The sequence below is a fragment of the Protopterus annectens genome, chromosome 1.part1 (genome assembly GCF_019279795.1).
Source record: "Protopterus annectens isolate FY-2018-M chromosome 1.part1, PAN1.0, whole genome shotgun sequence".
NCBI lineage: Eukaryota > Metazoa > Chordata > Ceratodontiformes > Protopteridae > Protopterus > Protopterus annectens.
Window position 1 is genome coordinate 597,704,725 of NC_056726.1, and position 20,843 is coordinate 597,725,567.

General features: G+C 43.0%; 1 protein-coding gene across 1 annotated transcript in view; it reads left to right on the top strand.

The window, feature by feature from the left end:
• The window catches only part of SIPA1L2 (signal induced proliferation associated 1 like 2), a 2,064,602-nt gene that overhangs the window by 1,073,532 nt on the left and 970,227 nt on the right, over nt 1-20,843 (top strand). Inside the window, exon 9 of the mRNA XM_044087172.1 lies at nt 15,112-15,688. Within this exon, the coding sequence (XP_043943107.1) occupies nt 15,112-15,688 (577 nt within the window). The remainder of the gene's footprint in view (nt 1-15,111; nt 15,689-20,843) is intronic.

Below are 20,843 nucleotides of genomic sequence, written 5' to 3' on the forward strand. Positions count from 1 at the left end.
TACAAGCAAACACAGGAGGATTATGGCTGACAAAATTTGCAGATGACTGCAAACTGGGCACCATAGTTGAGAACACATCTGACACAGATATCCTTCAGAAGGGTCTTATAGAAATGGAAAACTGGTGCCAGAACCATGGCCTAAAGTTAAACGCCAAAAAATGCATAGTCATACCCTTCAGGAAAAACAAGGTTACCCCTAGCTACCATATAGGCAGCAACCCACTAAGCACAGAAGAGGTTATCAGGGATCTGGGTACCCAGGTTGACAGTAACCTTTCATTTGATACTCACGTGGCCAAAGTAGTTAGGAAGACCTTCTACATTGCCCACCTGATCATGAAGGGATTCGCATCTAGATCAAAGGAAGTCATCGTCCCCCTGTACTCATCACTCATCAGGCCAATGATTGAGTACAATGCCCCATTCGGAATGTATCTGACACGACACCTGCAGCAACTGGAAAGGCCCCAAAAGTTCCTCACCAAAAGAATAAAGGGTCTCAAAAATATGTCCTATGCTGCCCGACTGAAGGAACTTCAGCTCTACTCAGTCGCTTACCGTCTGCTCAGAGGTGACCTGTGCCTGACATACAAGGCCATGTCCAACCCAGAATTGATGAACATGCTGCACCTCAAAAAATCTAGATCCCTCAGAACTACAGGGGCGGGAGACTTAAACCTTGACACGGTTATTAATAGGACGTGCTGGAGGGACAGATTCATCACCCAGAGACTCCCTATGCTGTGGAACAAAATCCCGGTACATGTGAGGCAGAGCACCTCGCTGGCCTTGTTCAAGAGAAATCTTGACCAATGGATGGGAGATCGCAGATATACCCCAGGGATTATCTCAGTGTCTCTGCTCGACAGAGGCACAGCAAAATAATGGGCATAGTATCCTCCAAACTAAAGGGGTGGCGAAAGCCACAAAACTCTGGCTAGGCTTATAAATGCCCTTGGGCAGATAGCCTAGTATGAACCTATGAACCTATAAATGTTAAAGAAAATGGAGGATAAAGCAAAATCAATGCAGACAGTGAAGGATTTCTTACAGGTTCAACCACCTAGATTTAGCAGAAACTGGCCTTCAAAAAAGTGGTCCTTTCCAGTGTTAGGCCACAAAGAGGCAGATACAGATGCCCAAGAGTCAGATCTCAGCCCCAAGGCTCCTACAGCCCTAAACAATGGGGTGCTTCATTCCCCAAAGGAGGGGAAGACAAATCATAACCTTATAGGTTCATAGGTTCATACTAGGCTATCTGCCCTAGGGCATTTATAAGCCTAGCCAGAGTGTGTTTGGCTTTCGCCACCCATTTTAAATTAATTTTGCTATGCCCTTTTTCGAGGTTAGTATACTGTGCCTCTGTCTAACAGTGACACAGAAGTGATACCCGGGGTAAACCTATGATCTCCCATCCACTCATCAAGATTCCTCTTGAAGAGAGTCAATGAGGGACTCTGCCTAACCTGGACTGGGATTTTATTCCAGAGTGAAGGGAGCCTCTGGGTTATGAATCTGTCCCTCCAGCATGTCCTATTTATTTCAGTGCTGAGGTTCAAGTCTCTCGAGCGCGTCGCTCGATGGGATTTGGATTTTCTGAGGTGCAGCATGTCCATTAATTCCGGGTTGGACATTGCTTTATACGTCAGGCACAGATCGCCTCTGAGCAGGCGGTATGCCACTGAATAGAGCTGGAGTTTCTTTAACGGGGCAGCATATGGCATCTGTTTGAGCCCTTTGATCCTCTTAGTGAGGTACTTTTGGGGTCTTTCCAGTTGCTTCAGGTGTCTGGTAAGGTACATCCCAAAAGGGGCATTGTACTCAATTATGGGCCTGATGAAGGATGAGTAAAGAGGCACAATGACCTCCCCTGATCTAGATGTGAATCCCTTCATGATTAGGTGGGCTATATAAAATGTTTTTCTAATCACTTTGACCACGTGGTTGTCAAATGAGAGATTGCTATCAACTAGAGTCCCCAGGTCCCTAATTACTTATTCTGTACTTAATGGATTACCATCTATGTGGTAATTTGTGGGCACTTTGTTTTTGCCAAAGGGGATGACTATACACTTTTTGGCATTTAGCTTGAGGCCATGGCTCTGGCACCAGTTGTCTGTTTCTATGAGGCCCTTTTGGAGGATGCTTGTGTGGGCTGGAGAGGCGATTATGGCGCCCAGTTTGCAGGCATCTGAGAACTTGGTCAGCCACAGTCCTTCCGTGTTGGCCTGTACCTCCGAGAAATATATACCGAACAAGAGAGGTCCCAGGACTGAGCCTTGTGGGATGCCACTTGTAACTTATTTGGAGTCTGACATGGCTCCAGCAATTCTAACCATGTGGGTTTTGTCCTTGAGCCAGTTTGCAACCCATCTAGTGACATAGGGGTTTATATTTAAGCTGGTGAGCTTATCTATAATGCCCGAGTGGGATATTGTATCGAAGGCTTTTGCGAGGTCCAGGTAGGCTGTGTGGACCACCTTCCCCTCGTCAATGGCCTTGGTGATGGTTTCAAAGAAATTGACCAGGTTTAAGAGGCAGGATCTGCCCTTAAAGCCGAACTGGGTAGGATCCAGTGTCTGTAGGTCCCCAATATCTTTATTTATGAGGTCCATGATGATCCTTTCCATAGCTTTGCAGACCAAGCTAATCAGGCTTATGGGGTGATAGTTTCCAGGATCTGTTGAGGCACCACCTTTGTGGAGAGGGACCACTGTTGCTGTACGCCACTCTTTGGGTACATATCCTGTAGTAAGGCTGAGATTGAACAGTAGTTTTATGTTTGGGTTTAGCTCTTCTTGGAGTTCATGTAAGATGCAGCCTGGGACACCGTCTGGTCCCATTGATGCTGTGTTTTTTTGCTTTGGAGAGGGCGTCTCTTACCTGTGCATCTGAGATGTCAGGGGGGCAGCACTCTGCTGGGATAAATATTTGCCCTTTTGGTGGGGGGTGGGGAGAAGTTTGCGCTGAACCTGTCAGCTAGGATGTTGGCAATGTCTGTGGGTTCGGTGTATTTTTTGTCATTTTGGACTAATTCTGAGCATATCTGGGAATTCCCACCCAGGTTCCTAACATAACTAAAGAAAGCCTTGTGATTATCCTTAGTGTCCTGTGCAATTTTTCTCTCGAAGCTGGCCTTAGACGATTTTATGAGTGCCCGTAGTTTTTTGCTAATACTGATCAGAGATGCCTTCCCTTTTTGGGATTTTGCTCTATCATGTAGTAGCTTCCTCCTCCTGTTGTATAGTTTGTTTATGGTTGGGGTCCACCAGACAGGACGTCTGCCTTTGGAGGATTGGGTCTTGGTTTTATTTGGGATTGCATGATCCATGCATTCCTGAAGATGTTCATAGAATGCGTTTATAAAGGATTCTGCGGTCTGGGCCGTATTTTCCACAGGCCCGGGGGCTTTGAAGGATTCCACCTCAGTTTTCAGGAGTGTGAAATTTGCTTTAGAGAAGTTTTTCACTGTGGTTTTCTGGGCAGGGGGTGGGGTCGGGATGTGAATATCCAGTGAGATTAGTTTATGGTCTGATCTTACCAGTGAGGGATACACTTCTGGTCTGGAGCATAGAGTCCCCATGTTGGTGATGATCAGAAACAGTCCCAATGACTTCCCTCTACAAATGCCAAGCACTTACCTTTTGGCAGCTCCCCTAGGGGGAAAACTAGCACTTTTCTCAAAAAATTGGCACATAATCACCCAAGACCAATGGGTACTGAATATTGTTTCTCAGGGTTACAGGTTCCACTTCCACGCACTTCCAAAATCAAAAGGTATGCCAGACTTGCCACAAAACCAATGGGCAGAGGCCCAAAAACAGATTGCTGCTCTTATGGACATGGAAGCTATTCAAAGAGTTCCACAGCAAGAACAGGGACAAGGAGTTTACTCAAGACTATTCCTAGTACCCAGAAAGGACAAAGCCTGGAGACCAACACTGGACCTGTCAATCCTAAATACTTTCCTGGATGTTCCAAAATTCAAAGTGTTAACGCTACAGCAACTTCTGCCCATGCTGGGCAAGAAGGCTTGGCTAGTTACTTTGGACCTCAAGGAGGCATACCTGCATGTCCCAATCAGACAAACTTGCAGAAGATTCCTCAGATTCGTAGCAGGTTCAATGCATGATCAATTCTCTGCACTGCCCTTTGGCTTATCTACTGCACCCAGGGTCTTCACAAAATGCCTGGCACCAGTAAGTGCATTTTGCAGACTAAAAGGAATTCAAATATATCCCTACTTGGATGACTGCCTTATTCATCAATTAAAATCCATGCCTCTGCCATTTCAGCTCATTACAATATGGACCCCCCTATTTTTTCACATCCTCTACTATGACAGTACCTCAGAGGGGCAAAAAATATAAGACCCCCCCCCCCCAAGGAGAGCACCAGTACCAACTTGGGATCTCAACTTTGTTTTAGAACTCACACTGCCTCCTTTTGAACCAGCCAGCACAGCTGATCTAAAATTCTTATCATGGAAAACAGCTGTGCTCCTAGCAATTACTTCAGCAAGAAGAGTTTCAGAGTTACAGGCATTAATGGCTGTGGAACCTTTCATCATTTTCCATCAGGACAGGGTTTACTCTTCGGACAAACCCAACATTCATGCCAAAAGTGGTCTCCAGTGTGGCCTTGAACCAAACCATTCATTTGCCTATCTTCTACCCAAATCCCCAGAATAAAGGGGAGAGACTTCTGCACGCTTTGGATATACACAGACAGCTATGATTCTACTTGGACAAAACAAAAGCCTTCAGAAAAACTGAACATCTCTTTGTAGCCTATGCTGCAGGGTCACAAGGAAAGCCTATTACAAAGCAGACAATTTCAAAATGGATAGGACATTTCATCCGCTTCTGTTATGCACAGCATGGCAAATCAGTGCCTAAGGGCATTAGGCCTCATTCTACCAGAGCAGCAGCCACTTCAGCAGCTTTTCTCAGAGGAGTACCAACCAAAGACATTTTAGAAGCTGCAACCTGGAGCTCAGTGCACATTTTCACCAAGCACTACCACTTACCTTTCTACTCTAAATCCAGAGCAGGCTTTGCCACTGCAGTGCTGCAAGGCCTGTTAGCCTCTCCCAGTCCAATTTAGACCCAGCCACCCAACCTCAGCTTTGGGATTCTACCCAAGTGTAATGACTGCAACAGTGAAACACGATAAACATAGTACAGTTGTGTACCTACCGTAAATGTAGATGTTCGAGTGTATTCACTGTTGCAGTCCAGGTTACCCGCCCATCATCCCCCTTTCTTTGATGGGACTTTTCTGTACTTCTCAACTCTATACAACCTATGTGGTGTATTTGCTTGTAGATGAAGGAAATGTTTATAGTAATATATGCATTTTTTTTGGCATATTTTTATCTTTTCAGCCTTCCTATCTGGGGGCACCTGACATCTGGGGCAAGAAAAACTGAAGAAAATGGCGTCGGTTACAACTTTTATACCCCTGGCGCACTGACGTCAGGGAAGAGGCGACGGCAGCCGATGCCGGACCAAGACTTTGGAACTCGGGCCAACTGCATATCACCTGCCAGCAGGATAACCCCAAGTGTAATGACTGCAACAGTGAATACACTCGAACATCTACATTTATGGTAGGTACTCAACTGTACTATGTCTCTACCTTGGATGGGTCCGGAGCCGCTGTGCAGGCACCGGCTTCTAAGGGTGTATTCAGGCCTATGGACTTGCATATTAAACCGATGCCATCTTCTTCTTCAAAGCCTAAAACTCGATCCATGCCTAGAAAACAGATGCCCAGACTGCATGGTCAGGCCCCTATGCCTAAAAAACAAATTATAAGAATGGCTGAAGACTTTATTACTGAAATTACAGCGGTACTCTGTTGCATACCGCCTACTCAGAGGTGATCTCTGCCTGACATACAAGGCCATGTCCAACCCAGAATTGATGGACATGCTCCACCTAAAGAAAACCTTATCCCCTCGAGCCACACGCTGTAGGGATCTAAACCTCACCACAACAATAAATAGGACGTGCTGATGGGATAGATTCCTGTCCCAGAGACTTCCCATGCTTTGGAACAAGATCCCAATCTACATTAGGCAGAGCTCCTTGCTAGCACTCTTCAAATGAAATCTTAACGAGTGGATGGGAAACAGAAAGTTTACCTCGGGGATCACTTCAGTGGCTCTGCTGGACAGAGGCACAGGGAATTAATCTAAGGGGGCGGCGAAAGCCAACACATTCTGGCTAGGCTTATAAATGCCTTCGGGCAGATAGCCTAGTACCTACCTATGAACCTGTCAGTTCTCTGCACTGCCCTTTGGCTTATCTACTGCGCCCAGGGTATTCACCAAGTGCCTAGCTCCAGTCATTGCATTTTGCAGGCAAAGAAATATTCAAATATACCCATACCTGGACGATTGTCTAATTCAGGCATAAAGCCAGGGCGTACTATTAAATCTGGCATTTGTAAAGAAACTGATAACTTGTCTGGGGTACACCATAAACAAAATTAAATCACATCTTGTACCCTGCCACCAAATTGTATTCCTGGGAGCAAGCTTGAATACAACTTCCCAGATAGCCTACCTCACACCAGAGAAACAAGTTAATTTGACAGCCTACTTCAAACTACTGGCCACTAAGACTCCTCTATCTGCAAGGAAAATACTGCAAGCCCTGGGGTTCATGGCCTCCTGCGTTCTATTAATTCCATATGCGAGACTGCATATGAGGAAACTACAGTGGTATCTAAAAAGCCTATGGTGTCAACATTCTCAGGATCTAGAATCAATGATTCCTATCATACCTTGTCTACAGATAGAGTTCCTTTGGTGGGCAGAGGCCTGCCACCAAAACCAAGCAACTGCCATTCACTCTACCCCCTGCCGCCAAAACCCTAACAACAGACGCATCAGACTATGCATGGGGGGGGGGGGCTCACTTGGCAGGGAAGTGCATTCAGGGCAAATGGAACCCAAGTCAAATGCACCTGCATATCAGTCAAAAAGAAATGTCAGCTGTACTTAATGTTCTGACAGCCTTCAAGGACCACATTCTTCCAGGACAATTATTGGTAAAGATGGACAACACCACTGTTATGTGGTACATAAACGAGCAGGGAGGAGCCCACTCATACCCTCTCCGCACACTAGCCATAGCTCTGTGGAACACAGCCTTGAGCTACCAAGTGCACCTACAGGCTCAATTCCTGCCAGGAAAGCTAAATACATTGGCAGACGACCTAAGCAGAAATCTCATGGACCCACACAAGTGGAAACTGGAACCAAAGATATTCAACATGTTGAGAAACAAATGGGGGAGCCCAGAGATAGACCTGTTTGCCTCCACTCAGAACTACCAGTTGGACAAATTATGTACACCACTCCTCACAAACAAGCTTGGAAAGTGGATGCCCTGTCCTTCACCTGGAAAAACCTATCAGTTTATTCCTTTCCCCCTCTGCCTCTCCTGTCTAAGGTACTACTAAAGATCAAACAGGACAAACCAAGGACAATACTGATTACACCAGACTGGCCACGCCAATACGGGTACCCCGTCTTGCGCAGTATGCCACTGCTGGCACCATGACACCTACCTCAGACCCCTACCCCACTGTCCCAGCAGGAGGGCCAGATTGTGCACCCACAGCTTCAAACCCTGAACTTGGCAGCCTGGCTAATTACCTGATCTCTCCGTTACCATCCCTCAGTAAGCAAGTGATGTATGTCATTCTGGAGGCAAGGAGGCCTAGTACTAGAAAATCCTATGCTGAAAAATGGAAAAGTTTCTGTTCCTGGAACCAAACTCGGGGGTTGGGCACAGCAGCACCCAATTTACCTCTGATTCTTCAATACTTAACTGAGATGCTTTACAAGGGCCTTTCCTTTTCCTCCATCAAAATTCATGCCTCAGCCATTTCAGCTCATTACAATACAGAACCTCCCCTCTTCTCTCATCCACTGCTGAAGCAGTTCCTCAGAGGTGCCAAAAACTTAAGACCACCCAGTAGAGCCCCTACTCTAGCCTGGGGCCTTAACTTTGTATTGGAAAAGCTCACTCTACCTCCCTTTGAGCCAGCTGCAAATGCAGAGTTGAAATTCCTTTCTTGGAAAACAGCCTTCCTTCTAGTCATCACTTCAGCAAGAAGTGTGTCTGAATTACAGGCCCTCATGGTAGTGGCGCCTTTCATCATCTTTCATGTGAACAGGGTGTCCTCATGAACAATCCCTCCTCCATGCCCAAGGCGGTATCCATTGTGGTCCTTATGCAGTCCATTCATTTGACAACCTTCTTTTCTAATCCACAGTACAAAGGGGAACAAATACTGCACTACTTGGACATGCACAGACTACTTAGATTTTACTTGGACAGGACTAAACCTCTCAGGAAATCTGAACAGCTGTTGGTTGCATTTGCTGCAGGGGCAGAGGGGAGGGCCATTTCAAAGCAAACCATTTCTAAGTGGATAGGCCACTGCATTCATTTCTGCTATAAGCACCATGGAAAACCTACCCCACAGGGGATAAGACTACATTCAACCAGGGCTGCATTTACCTCTACAGCCTTTCTCAGAGGTGTCCCTACCAGGGACATCCTAGAAGCTGCTACCTCGAGTTCTGTACATACCTTCACCAAGAATTACCACTTGCCAATTTTTTCTAAATCTAGAGCTGGCTTTGCCACTGCAGTCTTGCAGGGCCTTATAGCTGGTCCTAATGCTATCTAATTACCTCCTCCGATTCTTAGCTTTGGGAATCTACACAAATGTGATGACTACAACAGTGAAACATGAAGAACATAGTACAGTTGTGTACACTTATCATAAATGTAGATGTTAGAGTTATTCACTGTTGCAGTCCTGGTTACCCTCCCTCCAGCCCCCTGACTTCTATTGACTGTTCCTCTATTCTTATTTACTATGCTTAAAGCTTTTTGGTGTATTTGCTTTTTTGTTGAATGTATAACCTTGTATATAATTGTTTACCATTTTGGGAGCACCTGACATCTGGGGCAAGAAAAACTGATGTAATGGCGTCGGCTGCATGCTTTATACCCCTGATGACCTGACATCAAGGAAGATGAGACAGCAACTGACGCAGGACCCAAGACTTTGATAATCAGGCTGACTGAGGGCTACCTGCAAGCAGATAACCCAAAAGACCACAGTGAAAAACTTCTCAAAAGCCGATTTCACACTTCTAAAAACTAGTGTGGTCTCCTTTAAGGCCCTTGAGCCAGTGGTAAACATTACTCAAACCGCTGAATCACTTACAAATGCCTTCTACCAGCACCTACAGGACTGCATGGATCAGGCAATCCCAAACAAAACTAAGACTTTCTGTACCAAAGGCAAGCGTCCAGTCTGGTGGACCCCAGCCATAAACAAGCTCTACAACAAAAGGAGGAAGCTACTACAAGATAGAGCAAAATCCTTGAAAGGTAAGACACCTTTGATCATTATAAGTAAAAAACTAAGAGCTCTCATAAAATCATCCAAGGCAAATTTTGAGAGAAAAATCGCCAAGGACTCTAAAGACAATCATAAGGCCTTCTTTAGCTATGTTAGAAACCTAGGAGGAAACTCCCAGATATGCTCAGAATTAGTTCAAAATGATGTGAAAATTACTGAACCTACACACATTGCTAACATACTGGCTGACAGGTTCAGTGCAAACTTCTCCCCTCCCCCAAAGGAGAGATATCTATTCCAGAGGATTGTAGCCCCCAAACATCTCCAACGCTCAGGTGAGAACTGCCCTCACTAAGGCAAAAAACACAGCATCCATGGGACAGGATGGTGTCCCCAGCTGTGTGCTTCATGAACTCAACAAGGAATTAAACCCACAGTTAGGACAGCTATTTAATCTTAGCCTCACCTCAGGATACGTACCCAAGGAGTGGCGCAGCGACTGTGGTCCCACTTCATAAGGGCGGTGCCTCCACAGACCCTGGAAATTACCGCCCCATTAGCTTGACAAGCCTTATCTGCAAAGCCATGGAGAGGATCATAATGGAACTCATAAATAAAGACATAGGGAACTTGCAGACTTTGGATCCAACCCAGTTTGGCTTTGTCAAAGGCAGATCCTGCCTCTTAAACTTTGTTGACTTTTTTGAGACAGTCACCAAGGCCATTGATGAGGGAAAGGCAGTCCATACAGCCTACCTCGACCTGGCAAAGGCCTTCGACACAATACCCCACTCAGGTATCATCGAAAAACTCATCAGCTTGAATGTAAACCCATACATCACAAGATGGGTTGCAAACTGGCTAAGTGACAGAACCCACAGGGTCAGAGTTTCTGGAGCCATGTCAGACTCAAAGCCTGTCACAAGTGGTGTCCCACAGGGCTCAGTCCTGGGTCCACTCTTGTTCGGCATCTACTTTTCTGAAGTACAAGCAAACACAGGAGGGTTATGGCTGACAAAGTTTGCAGATGACTGCAAACTGGCCATAGTCGAAAACACATCTGACACAGATATCCTCCAGAAGGGCCTCACAGAAATGGATAACTGGTGCCAGAGCCATGGCCTGAAGTTAAACGCCAAAAAATGCATAGTCATACCCTTCGGGAAAAACAAGGTTACCCCTAGCTACCATATAGGTGGCAATCCACTGAGCACAGAAAAAGTCATCAGGGATCTGGGGACCCAAGTTGACAGTAGCCTTTCGTTTGACACTCATGTTGCTAAAGTAGTTAGGAAAACCTTCTATATTGCCCACCTGATCATGAAGGGATTCACATCTAGATCAAGGGAGGTCATCGTCCCCCTGTACTCGTCACTCATTAGACCTATGATTGAGTACAATGCCCCGTTCGGAATGTATCTGACCAGACACCTGATGCAGCTTGAAAGGCCCCAAAAGTTCCTCACCAAAAGGATAAAGGGTCTCAAAAATATGTCTTATGCTGCCCGACTGAAAGAACTCCAGCTCTATTCAGTCTCATACCGCTTGCTCAGAGGTGACCTGTGCCTGACATATAAGGCCATGTCAAACTCAGATTTGATGAATATGCTTCACCTCAAAAAATCTAGATCCCTCAGAACCACAAGGGCGGGAGACTTAAACCTTGACACGGTTATAAATAGAACGTGCTGGAGGGACAGATTCATCACCCAGAGACTCCCTATGCTGTGGAACAAAATCCCGGTACATGTGAGGCAGAGCACCTCGCTGGCCTTGTTCAAGAGGAATCTTGACCAATGGATGGGAGATTGCAGATATACCCCAGGGATTACTTCAGTGTCACTGCTTGACAGAGGCACAGAAAAATGATAGGCATAGTTTTTATTCAAACTAAAGGGGTGGTGAAAGCCACATAACTATGGGCTAGGCTTATAAATGCCCTTGGGCAGATAGCCTAGTATGAACCTATGAACCTATGAAATGTGATGACTGCAACAGTGAATACACTCGAACATCTGCATTTATGGTAAGTGTACACAACTGTACTTTTTGCATTCCAACCCTCAGTCACTTACTGAAGTTCATGTTCAGAGTATGTGTGTAGTGCTCTATCATCTGCTTACAGCAGCTTTGTTGATCTGTCCCCTCAGAACTGTTTGGTAATGTAGTCCATCACCAGTATGAACATGATGAGTAGCCTTAAAACTGAACCATTTTGTATACACACTCCCACTGGGATCCTGTCTGTAAGTCTGATTTCTGTTTGTATATGTGTCATTAGGTCAATTGCATATGATCTGCACTAATTCTACTAGTGTTTCCTGGACTCTGAATCATTATAGGACTGCCCAAGTCAGCTTTATTGAGACTTTGTCATGTACATTTTCTAGGAATGCCCAGTTGGACTCTTTCTCATCTGTAACTTCTCCTCTGTCTGCCTCACTGAAAAAAATGGATCAATGATATTGCACCCTGATCTGAATACAAACTGTTCATCTCCCATCTTAGTTTCTACTGTTTTGATAATTCATGTGTCAGTCACCCTCTCCAGCACTTGCATGCAGTGTGACAGGAATTTAGTATCTCTGTACTGTCCACAGTTGCAAATGTCCCCTTTGTTCTCTTACAGTGGCACTGGAATGCTTATTCTCCAGTCACCTGGGATATGGCTTTCCTTCCATGCCATGGACACCCTAAGGGGTAATTTTTTACAATTATACCCAACATCTTGATCACACTTGCTATGACTTTTTCTGAGGCTGCTGCTTTCACTGACTTCATTTTCCTTAGTTCTGTTCTTAACTCTGCTAGGGTAGATTCTTCTTCCTGTGTCATTGTAGGGTCTGTGTGGGGAAGTGTAGCTTCTGTGGGTTTTTTCTTCATTCTAAAACTTCCTGAAGTACTTCTTCCATCCAACTTTGATATCCTATGGACTGGTGAGAATATTGTTGTCATCCCTTCTGAATAGTGTCTGATAATTGTCTTCATCTTTCATGAAACATTTAATGATGGGGGAGTAATATTGGGATAAACACCCCCAGGAGAGAGAGCCCTCATTCCTTTACATGTAATACAGATGAGTGGGGACCACAGCAGCAGGTAGTGCATGCATAGATCACCCATTGACTAGATTGCAGTTGCTCCTTGGACTATGCTCCATTTATTTTTCTTTTCTTTTTATGGTCCTAACCCCACTACACGTGCTCAGAAGCAAGCACAGGAATTAGTGTGAATTGGGCAAAGTGAGGATGTGTCACTCACACCTGTAAGTGGTATAATGTGCCAGAGCAACCTTAATCTCCTTGAAACCAGCATTTTTTCTGTAGGGTTCCATGCATCCTGAGCATGCAATCCCACATGGAGACTCATGCCGGCAAAGTCATGTCACCTCTGTGTTCCCCCAGGTGTCTGGCCTGCTTATCGAACTCTGGTCACCTGGTTTGCAGTCAGGTCTTTATCTCTACAACAACAGAGCTGGCCATGCTCCATTTCTAATGCATCTCCAGCCCCGATACCCCTGCATCAAAAACCCATAATTCTGGTGCTTATGGGTAATATTCATGTAAACCATCTAACATAAACATTTAGGGAGAAGAAAGAGATGGCAATACAGACTTTCATAAAAACATTTTGCCTTAAAACCAAATCCACTTTTATTAAATTGGTATATGCAATTTTTCTAGAGTGTTCTCATAATTTCCTTTAAATACCTGTTAATTTCTGTGTGATAAAGCTTCCTGAGAAAGTCGTATTTTGCGCACAGCTTTTAAAGTGAGAATTAGCTTTCATTACAAACTAGCTGTCTGAAATGATGGCAGTGAAAATGGTGACAGTGCAACATCCAGGTTGGTTTCCCCTTAAAGCATCTGCTTTTTAAACAAATGTATATTGCTTTGGGGTATTTGAGAAGTCCTCATTTTCAAGTGTATTAAAGCACTTCAGCAACTGCAAATATGCAAGTGCTAAAGCTTTCTCAATATGACATATTTTATGAACAACATTTTCAGTGAGAATGAACTTTACGTGTACATTAATGTCAGTGAAGTGGTTAAAGAGCAGGTAGTTAAACATGGGAGGTGATATAGGCACAAGGTATTCTTTGTTTATGCTTTGTTTACTGGGTTAGTCCCACTAGACCAATGGCCTGTTTGCAGGGGAGACCCATGGTGGTATTTGGACTAACAAGAGATAATTTGGCCAGGGAACTGTGGAACGGCACCTCCTTTTTTTGCTAAGTGCCATGGGATCTTTTCCATCTACCTGATCTTCACTCTGGAATAAAATCCCAGTCCAGGTTAGGCAGAGTCCCTCATTGACTCTCCTCAAGAGGAATTTTGATGAGTGGATGGGAGATCATAGGTTTAACCCGGGTATCACTTCTGTGTCACTGTTAGACAAAGGCACAGTATACTAACCTCGAAAAAGGGCATAGCAAAATTAATTTAAAATGGGTGGCGAAAGCCAAACACATTCTGGCTAGGCTTATAAATACCCTAGGGCAGATAGCCTAGTATGAATCTATGAACCTATGAACAAATTCAGGGGATGGGACCTTGGTTTTAAAGCTCTTCAGAAGGACAGCACACTCAGTAGTGCAACGCACCTTTTATGCTGCACTGCAGTGTCAGTATTGGAAACTAATCCAACGACCTATATGGGAGTCAGTCATAGCATTCTACATTAAAGTTGTGTGTGGTACCTGTTGCTAACTGTTCTGAAGTTGATATATAACAATGGAAACTTCTTAATACTGATATGTGTATGACTAGGAAAACAAGATATACTCTTTACAAAACACATTTGATGACCTGATAATTATTTATTGTAGATCTTTAAACTCTTAACTGCAGTGGGAGGTGTTTCTTTTGTCCGTCTTAAAGCTGCTTTTTTACAGCTGCACTAGAAGCAGAGCATCCTGAAATATCATTGATTATGTAGAAATATAGTAGAATCCCAATTTCCTTGGAGTCAGCTAGGTGATGGTCATAACGAGCATTCATATGAATTTTTCTATGCAGGGTGCAAGGCCAGGGAGAGTTGTGTGTGTGCTTCTTGTGGTGGCTGGGAGCTAAACATAACTCTTGCAGAAGAATGAAGACAGGATTTCTTGTATGTACACACATCTGCATCACTGGAGAAAATAGGGTAGGATGTATTGGAAGAATTACTGTCCACAGGCTTTCTCCTTTGCTATTCAGAGATTGTTGTAGTACTGCCCAGTTACAGAGCTAGAAATAAGGCGATCATTAGAGAAGATAGTCAGTCTCCAGATGTCATCTGAAAATCTTGACTGTTTTTTAGTAGTATAGGCTATGTTATCCTTTGGCAGGGTGTATGCCAAGGCACTGTGGATGGCAAGCATCGAAAAGAAAGTGCTTTAGTATAAAAAATTGAGGGGAAACTGTTAGTATTTCTTTTGTTTTGTTTTTTATTTGTGTGCTTTTGGACACAGCATGTTGCATTGCACTGTTAGCTACTGTTTAGTGGATTCTTGCTTATTTTTTGTCTTTGCTATATATGGGATTGTACACACAGTACTGCAGGCTGACTTAATATCAAAAGTAGGTTTTCTGTTAGAGTTTTCATTGCTTCTTTTGACACCAAATGCATGTGATTCTTTGAAGAAATGTTTAAAGATCTCAGTGTGGCAAACAAAAGTCTGAAGCTGGATTGTAATTTGTTTCTAATTACTTTTTTCCCCCCACTTTTCCAGTGTAGTGGTATCAAGGTCTAAAGATGTGCCTCCATTTGGTCCACCAATTCCTAAAGGAGTGACTTTTCCCAAGTCAGCAGTATTTAGGGATTTTCTTTTAGCCAAAGTTATCAATGCTGAAAATGCAGCACACAAATCTGAGAAATTTCGGGCTATGGCAACCAGAACAAGACAAGAGTACTTGAAAGACTTGGCAGAAAACTTTGTTACCACATCTACTATAGATACATCTGTGAAATTTAGCTTTATAACTCTTGGAGCAAAGAAAAAGGAAAAACTTAAAGCAAGACAGGATGCCCATTTGTATAACACTGGAGCAATAGTGTGGAATGTAGTTACTCGTGACTTTGGTCAGTCATCTGATATTGAATGTCTGCTTGGAATCTCCAATGAATTTATTGTGTTAATAGAAAAGGACTCCAAAAATGTTGTGTTTAACTGTTCGTGTAGGGATGTTATTGGGTGGACATCTGAACTAATGAACATCAAAATCTTCTACGAAAGAGGTGAATGTGTTATTCTGTCATCGGTGGATAGTTCTGATGAAGATGTCAGAGAAATTGTTCAGAGACTGGAGGTAAGTGAAACAGTTTTCATCATTTTTGGTCATCTTTAAATTTGTAATCAGTTTTATTTTGTTTATATTGCAACATACATATATGTGTGTGCTCAGGAATAAGCTTGCTAACTTTCCCTACCCTTACTACCATTCATGTTATCCTTTATGGACAAGTCTTGGGAAGGCTAGCCAACAGATGCTGGTCATACTCATTACATTTATATTATATTCCTTTGTTTCTTTTTCAGACCACATGATATTTCCAGCAGTCCAATGTTGTGTTGTATAGCAAGCTGTGTGGCTATAGTGCACCTTCCTTAGAGAGGCATACTATATTGGTTATTGTTGTGTTGAGTGTGGGACTGCACTCTTGCTTGATGGAAACATTTTACCACTAGCTTTCATGTTTTCTGTAAAAGCACACACACTCCCACGCAAGTGCGTATTGGTGCTGGGCCAAAAAAACAAAGGCAAAAACATAAAGCCCATCTGGGGTGCCACTTAATTTATTCAGTTTTGGGTGTTTTGCTATGTAACATATTTGCTATATTATATTAGCTGCCTTTGAGTGCGGGCTTTTTGCTTTTCATGTTTTTTGTTCCATCTTATTTTTCATGCACACTCTGGTTATTTGTTTGCATTTCTTTTATGAAAAATTACATTCTTGTGCTACGTCAAGTGACAGTGCATAAAAACTTCACTGAAGAAACAGTTCACAGTATTTTCCCATTATAAATTAATGGAGTACACTGAATGATTTGGAGAGCAGGTTAATTGTGTGCAACGTCTGTAGCAAGCGTATGGATTCAGAATATGTTCAATACATAGATCACCAGTGTAGTAGCCTAAGCTTTTTGTTTCCTGTTCACTGCACTGGCCAGCTTCCCAGAGCTTTGGGTATCCTCTGTGCACTGCAACTGCCAGGAGCGAAGCTTCGTATAAAAGGCAGTTGTTGCACAAAATCTTCTGAGTGTTTTTATTTATTTATTTATTTTTTGCCACAGGAGTGAGTGATTCTCTGTCTGATAACAGTCCTTCAAGTGGTGGGCAGATAAGTACCTGTTTACATGTATTTATGAGGAAAATAAATTTTTTTTTCAGTCAGAAAATTATAAGTTTTGCTGAGAAACAAAGTGATTTCTTTGTACCTTTAAGGGGAATTGTTACGTTGGTACTTGCGTAAACTTTTGGTGGGAAAAAGGTTATATTTTGACTAAAACATATTCAGATTGTGATGTCCCTCCTCTGGGCCATTGATCAAAGACCCTCAGTCTTCACCACTGACCCTGGTGGGGAATGTTCATGGTGAGAAAAATAGACATGCAGTATTTCCAGATGCAGCTATCTGCATCAAGTACAGTTTCCCTTAAGAGCACACAGGGAATGCACACTCCAGACCTGGGACTGGAGCTTCACTCCAGACACCAAATAAGACTCCCCACTGACCATGACAGAGCTGAGTCCTTAAACCAAATCCACCACCACCCTCTCTGTGAAATCATTGCTCTCATTGTCCCTGTTTAAAGTTGCTGTCACACACGTCCACCTGGGAAAGGCTGCCACAGTTTACCTGCACTACCTTCTCCACCCTGATGGGTAGATTCACTGCCATCAAAACACCCAAAGCCAGTTACTTTAAGGCTCTTACAAGGGTACCCAGTTACACTTAGTTTGTTTGTTTCTTTTGGCTTTTCCCGGTTAGGGGTCACCACAGGAACTCCGGTTCGCTAATGATTGGCAGTAGATTTTTACATACTGGCTTGCCGGGCCTAACGCACAACCTTCAACGAAGGAACGCCCATTCACGCATGACACCACACAGAAGACGCTCTAACTGAGAATCGAACGGGCAACGTCTAACTGTGAGGTGACAACGCTACCGCAGCACCACCAGTTACACTTAGTAAAATTAATATTTATACAAATGGTAGTGTTTTAAACAGGCAACAAGACTTTCAGGAATATGGAGTCACAGTGTCACTAAATAAATGCAAATCCTCTCAAAGGTTAAACATTTTCTGAAAGACCAGCCACAGTGAAGGGTTTAGATATATTTAATAATAAAAACATACAATAATACTGAATATCTGTTTACAGTAAACACCAGTGTTTTAGTAACAGGAAATATAAAAAAACAGCACAGATAGAAAGACTTAGACAGATGCAGAAAAAAATGCATTTAGCTAATCTCACTATATTTTTCTAACTGACTGAAGAATTACTGTTCCCCTTGTTACTTACTAAAGCAAGGCAAGATGAAAGTGAATCTCTTGTTAGCTCCAAAAATAGAGTGCACTTATCACATCTCCCACTAGTATTCCAGTACAATTTCAGTGCTGGCTACAGAATGACATCACATCTGGTCACTTGACTCTGTGGTTCCCATGCTACCCCCTCACTAGAAACTGTGCCAGGATCTGACACTGTTATGTCACAATACACACATTGAACTTTAACTAAGGTTTATTACAGCATCTGGAAACTGTAGAGCAATTCCAACACTACCACCCCTCCTACAGAGACTAACATGCCATTATCTGGATGAACTCAGACCTGTGAGATGAAATCTTTATGGTCTAAACCAAGTCATTTAATTTCAGGCTAGTTTTCTTAAGGTTAAGGTGGGCTGAGATCAACCTCTTCCATTACAGTATTCTCTGCTAAAATATATACATTTCATCAGTTACAACAATACAGTCTGACATACATGTATATTTCGTTTCTGTCCAGCAGGGCCCACTGTTGATGCACTTTTAACAAAAGCAACTTTACAAGTACATTTTTCACAGAAACATCTGTACAAATCAGTTTGATATTCATATGACATAATTCTTTACAAAACTCCAGCTAGCTATGCTGGCATATGTTACACATGCACTGCCCTACTCCCCCTGACACAGCTGGCACTACCTGACTTCATCACATCTCTCCTCCATTTGAAGACTCAAGTTTTTCAAGTGACCCTGGAGAAACATTGCTTGAGAGAAATGAGCCTGTCTGGGAAGACATCAACCCATAGCCTATCTTGAGAGCCCATCTGCAATGGCTTTGCTGACCCCACTGTGGTGCTACATAGTACAATAGTCTGATAAAGGACATATTATTATCCCATGGATAAAAATTAAAAGGGGGATATTCCAGGGTGACTCTCTCTCCCTATTGCTATTCTGCCTTGCCATTAACCCATTAAACTGTTTACTTAACTTAGGCCATGGCTACAATTTGGCTGCTAAAAAACAACAAAGTGTAAAGACTTCTCATCTTTTTGTCAGTTATTTAAAACTGTATAGCTTATCAGATGAGGAACTGAATGCACAGCTGCAGGTTGTCACAACTTTTTCAGATGATATAAGAATGTAATTTGGTCTTAATAAGTGCAAAAGCAACCTTTAAAGCAGGACAGTTGCAGCACCAGGAAAACATCAGTTTGGGACAAGAATATGATATAAAAGAACTTGAGCAAGAGGGAGTGTATAAATATTTGGGAATTGATGAAGGATCAGCAATAAAACATGAACAAATGCGAATAAAACTTAGTAAGGAATACTTTAGAAGGCTTAAATTAATTTTGAAAACAGTGTTAATATCTAGGAACAAAATCCAGACTATAAACCAATTTGCTCTTCCTGTCCTACCTTACAGTTTTGTAGTGATTGACTGGCCCTAAAACATGTTGGATAGATTAGATAGGAAAACAAGAAGGATTCTTCATGCTCTCCAAATGATTTGTAAAAAATCAGTGTATACCAAGATTATATATTCCCTGTTCCAAAGGAGGGATGGGCCTCCTTGAAATTGATTACATGTATAGATCTGCAATCGTGGGACTCCACACACATCTGCTGAGCTCACAAGACCCAAATGTAGTGAAAGTCTTGAAACATGAGACGAATAAATCTAAGATGACTTCTCTGCTTAATTTAGCAGAAGCATATCGGCGTCAAGCAGGAATGGAAGTCAAGCCAGAAGTAGATAAAAAATCAGGAGGCAGCAACTGAATGTGCTGAAACCGTCTGAAAGAACCTCACGTTGATCAGGAACGAACACAGGAATGGTTAATGAGAGGCGAATTCAAGCCAAGAGATGAAACGTTAATATTGGCAGCCCAAGATAGTGGGCTACATACACGCTGGTTTACAAAGTCCATTGAACGTGTGGGAGAAACAGACAAATGTAGGTTTTGTAAAACTGAATTGGAAAAAAGTTGCACACCTCATTGCTAGGTGTGACATACTAATGGCGGAAGGACTGTATACTGAAAGGCATAATAATGTGGCAAGACTGTTGCACTGGGGATTGTGCAAACATTATGGTACTTGAAGTGGCTGAAAAACATGGTATCACCCATTACCAATAGTTCAAAAGATAGATGCTAGAAAACCGGATATAGTGGTCCAAGAAAAGCAGACAAAAGTAGCATTGATTATTAGAATTGCTACACCCAATGACTACAGTGTCTTGTGTACAGAGAAACAAAGTCATAAAATATCAGGATCTGCAGGCAGAAATAAGAGCAATGTGAAAGAAAAATACCCAGACAGATCCAGTAGTAGCTGGAGCAACAGGTCTTTTAAAAAAATAATTTACAATTGTATTTAGATCCATGCAACCCTGTACAAATTACAGAAAGGATCATTACTTGGCTCATTGCGAGTGCTGCGAAGAGCACTTTTGGCTGACGTCAAAGACTGAAACAGTACTAATTTCATGAACTTTAATCATACTTTGATTTTAGAATGGGGTCCATTCCCCAACATAGTATTAGAAACCCAAAAGATTTGGAAAAATTAAAAAAGTGCTCCATTGCTGTGTCATACGCCTGCAACCCTGGGCTCCAACTTAATAACTTGGCATTTTTCTGGCTGACTCAATGTAGCTTCGGGGGATTGTGGTCTCTAACCACAGTGAATTTTCTTCCATACAGATAGGACTGAAGTTTTTGCAGTGCCCATACTATAGCTAGACATTCTTTTTCTACAGCTGCATAACATTCCTCCCTGGGTTGGAGTCTGTGGCTGAGATGTACAACAGGATACTGCTCTGCTTTTGAAGAAACCTGGCTGAGTACAGCCCCCACCCCATGGTTTGAAGCATCCACCTTCACAACAAATTATTTGCTGTAATCTGAATTGGCTAGCACAGGGATTCCTCCCAAAGCCCCTTTAAGCTTTTG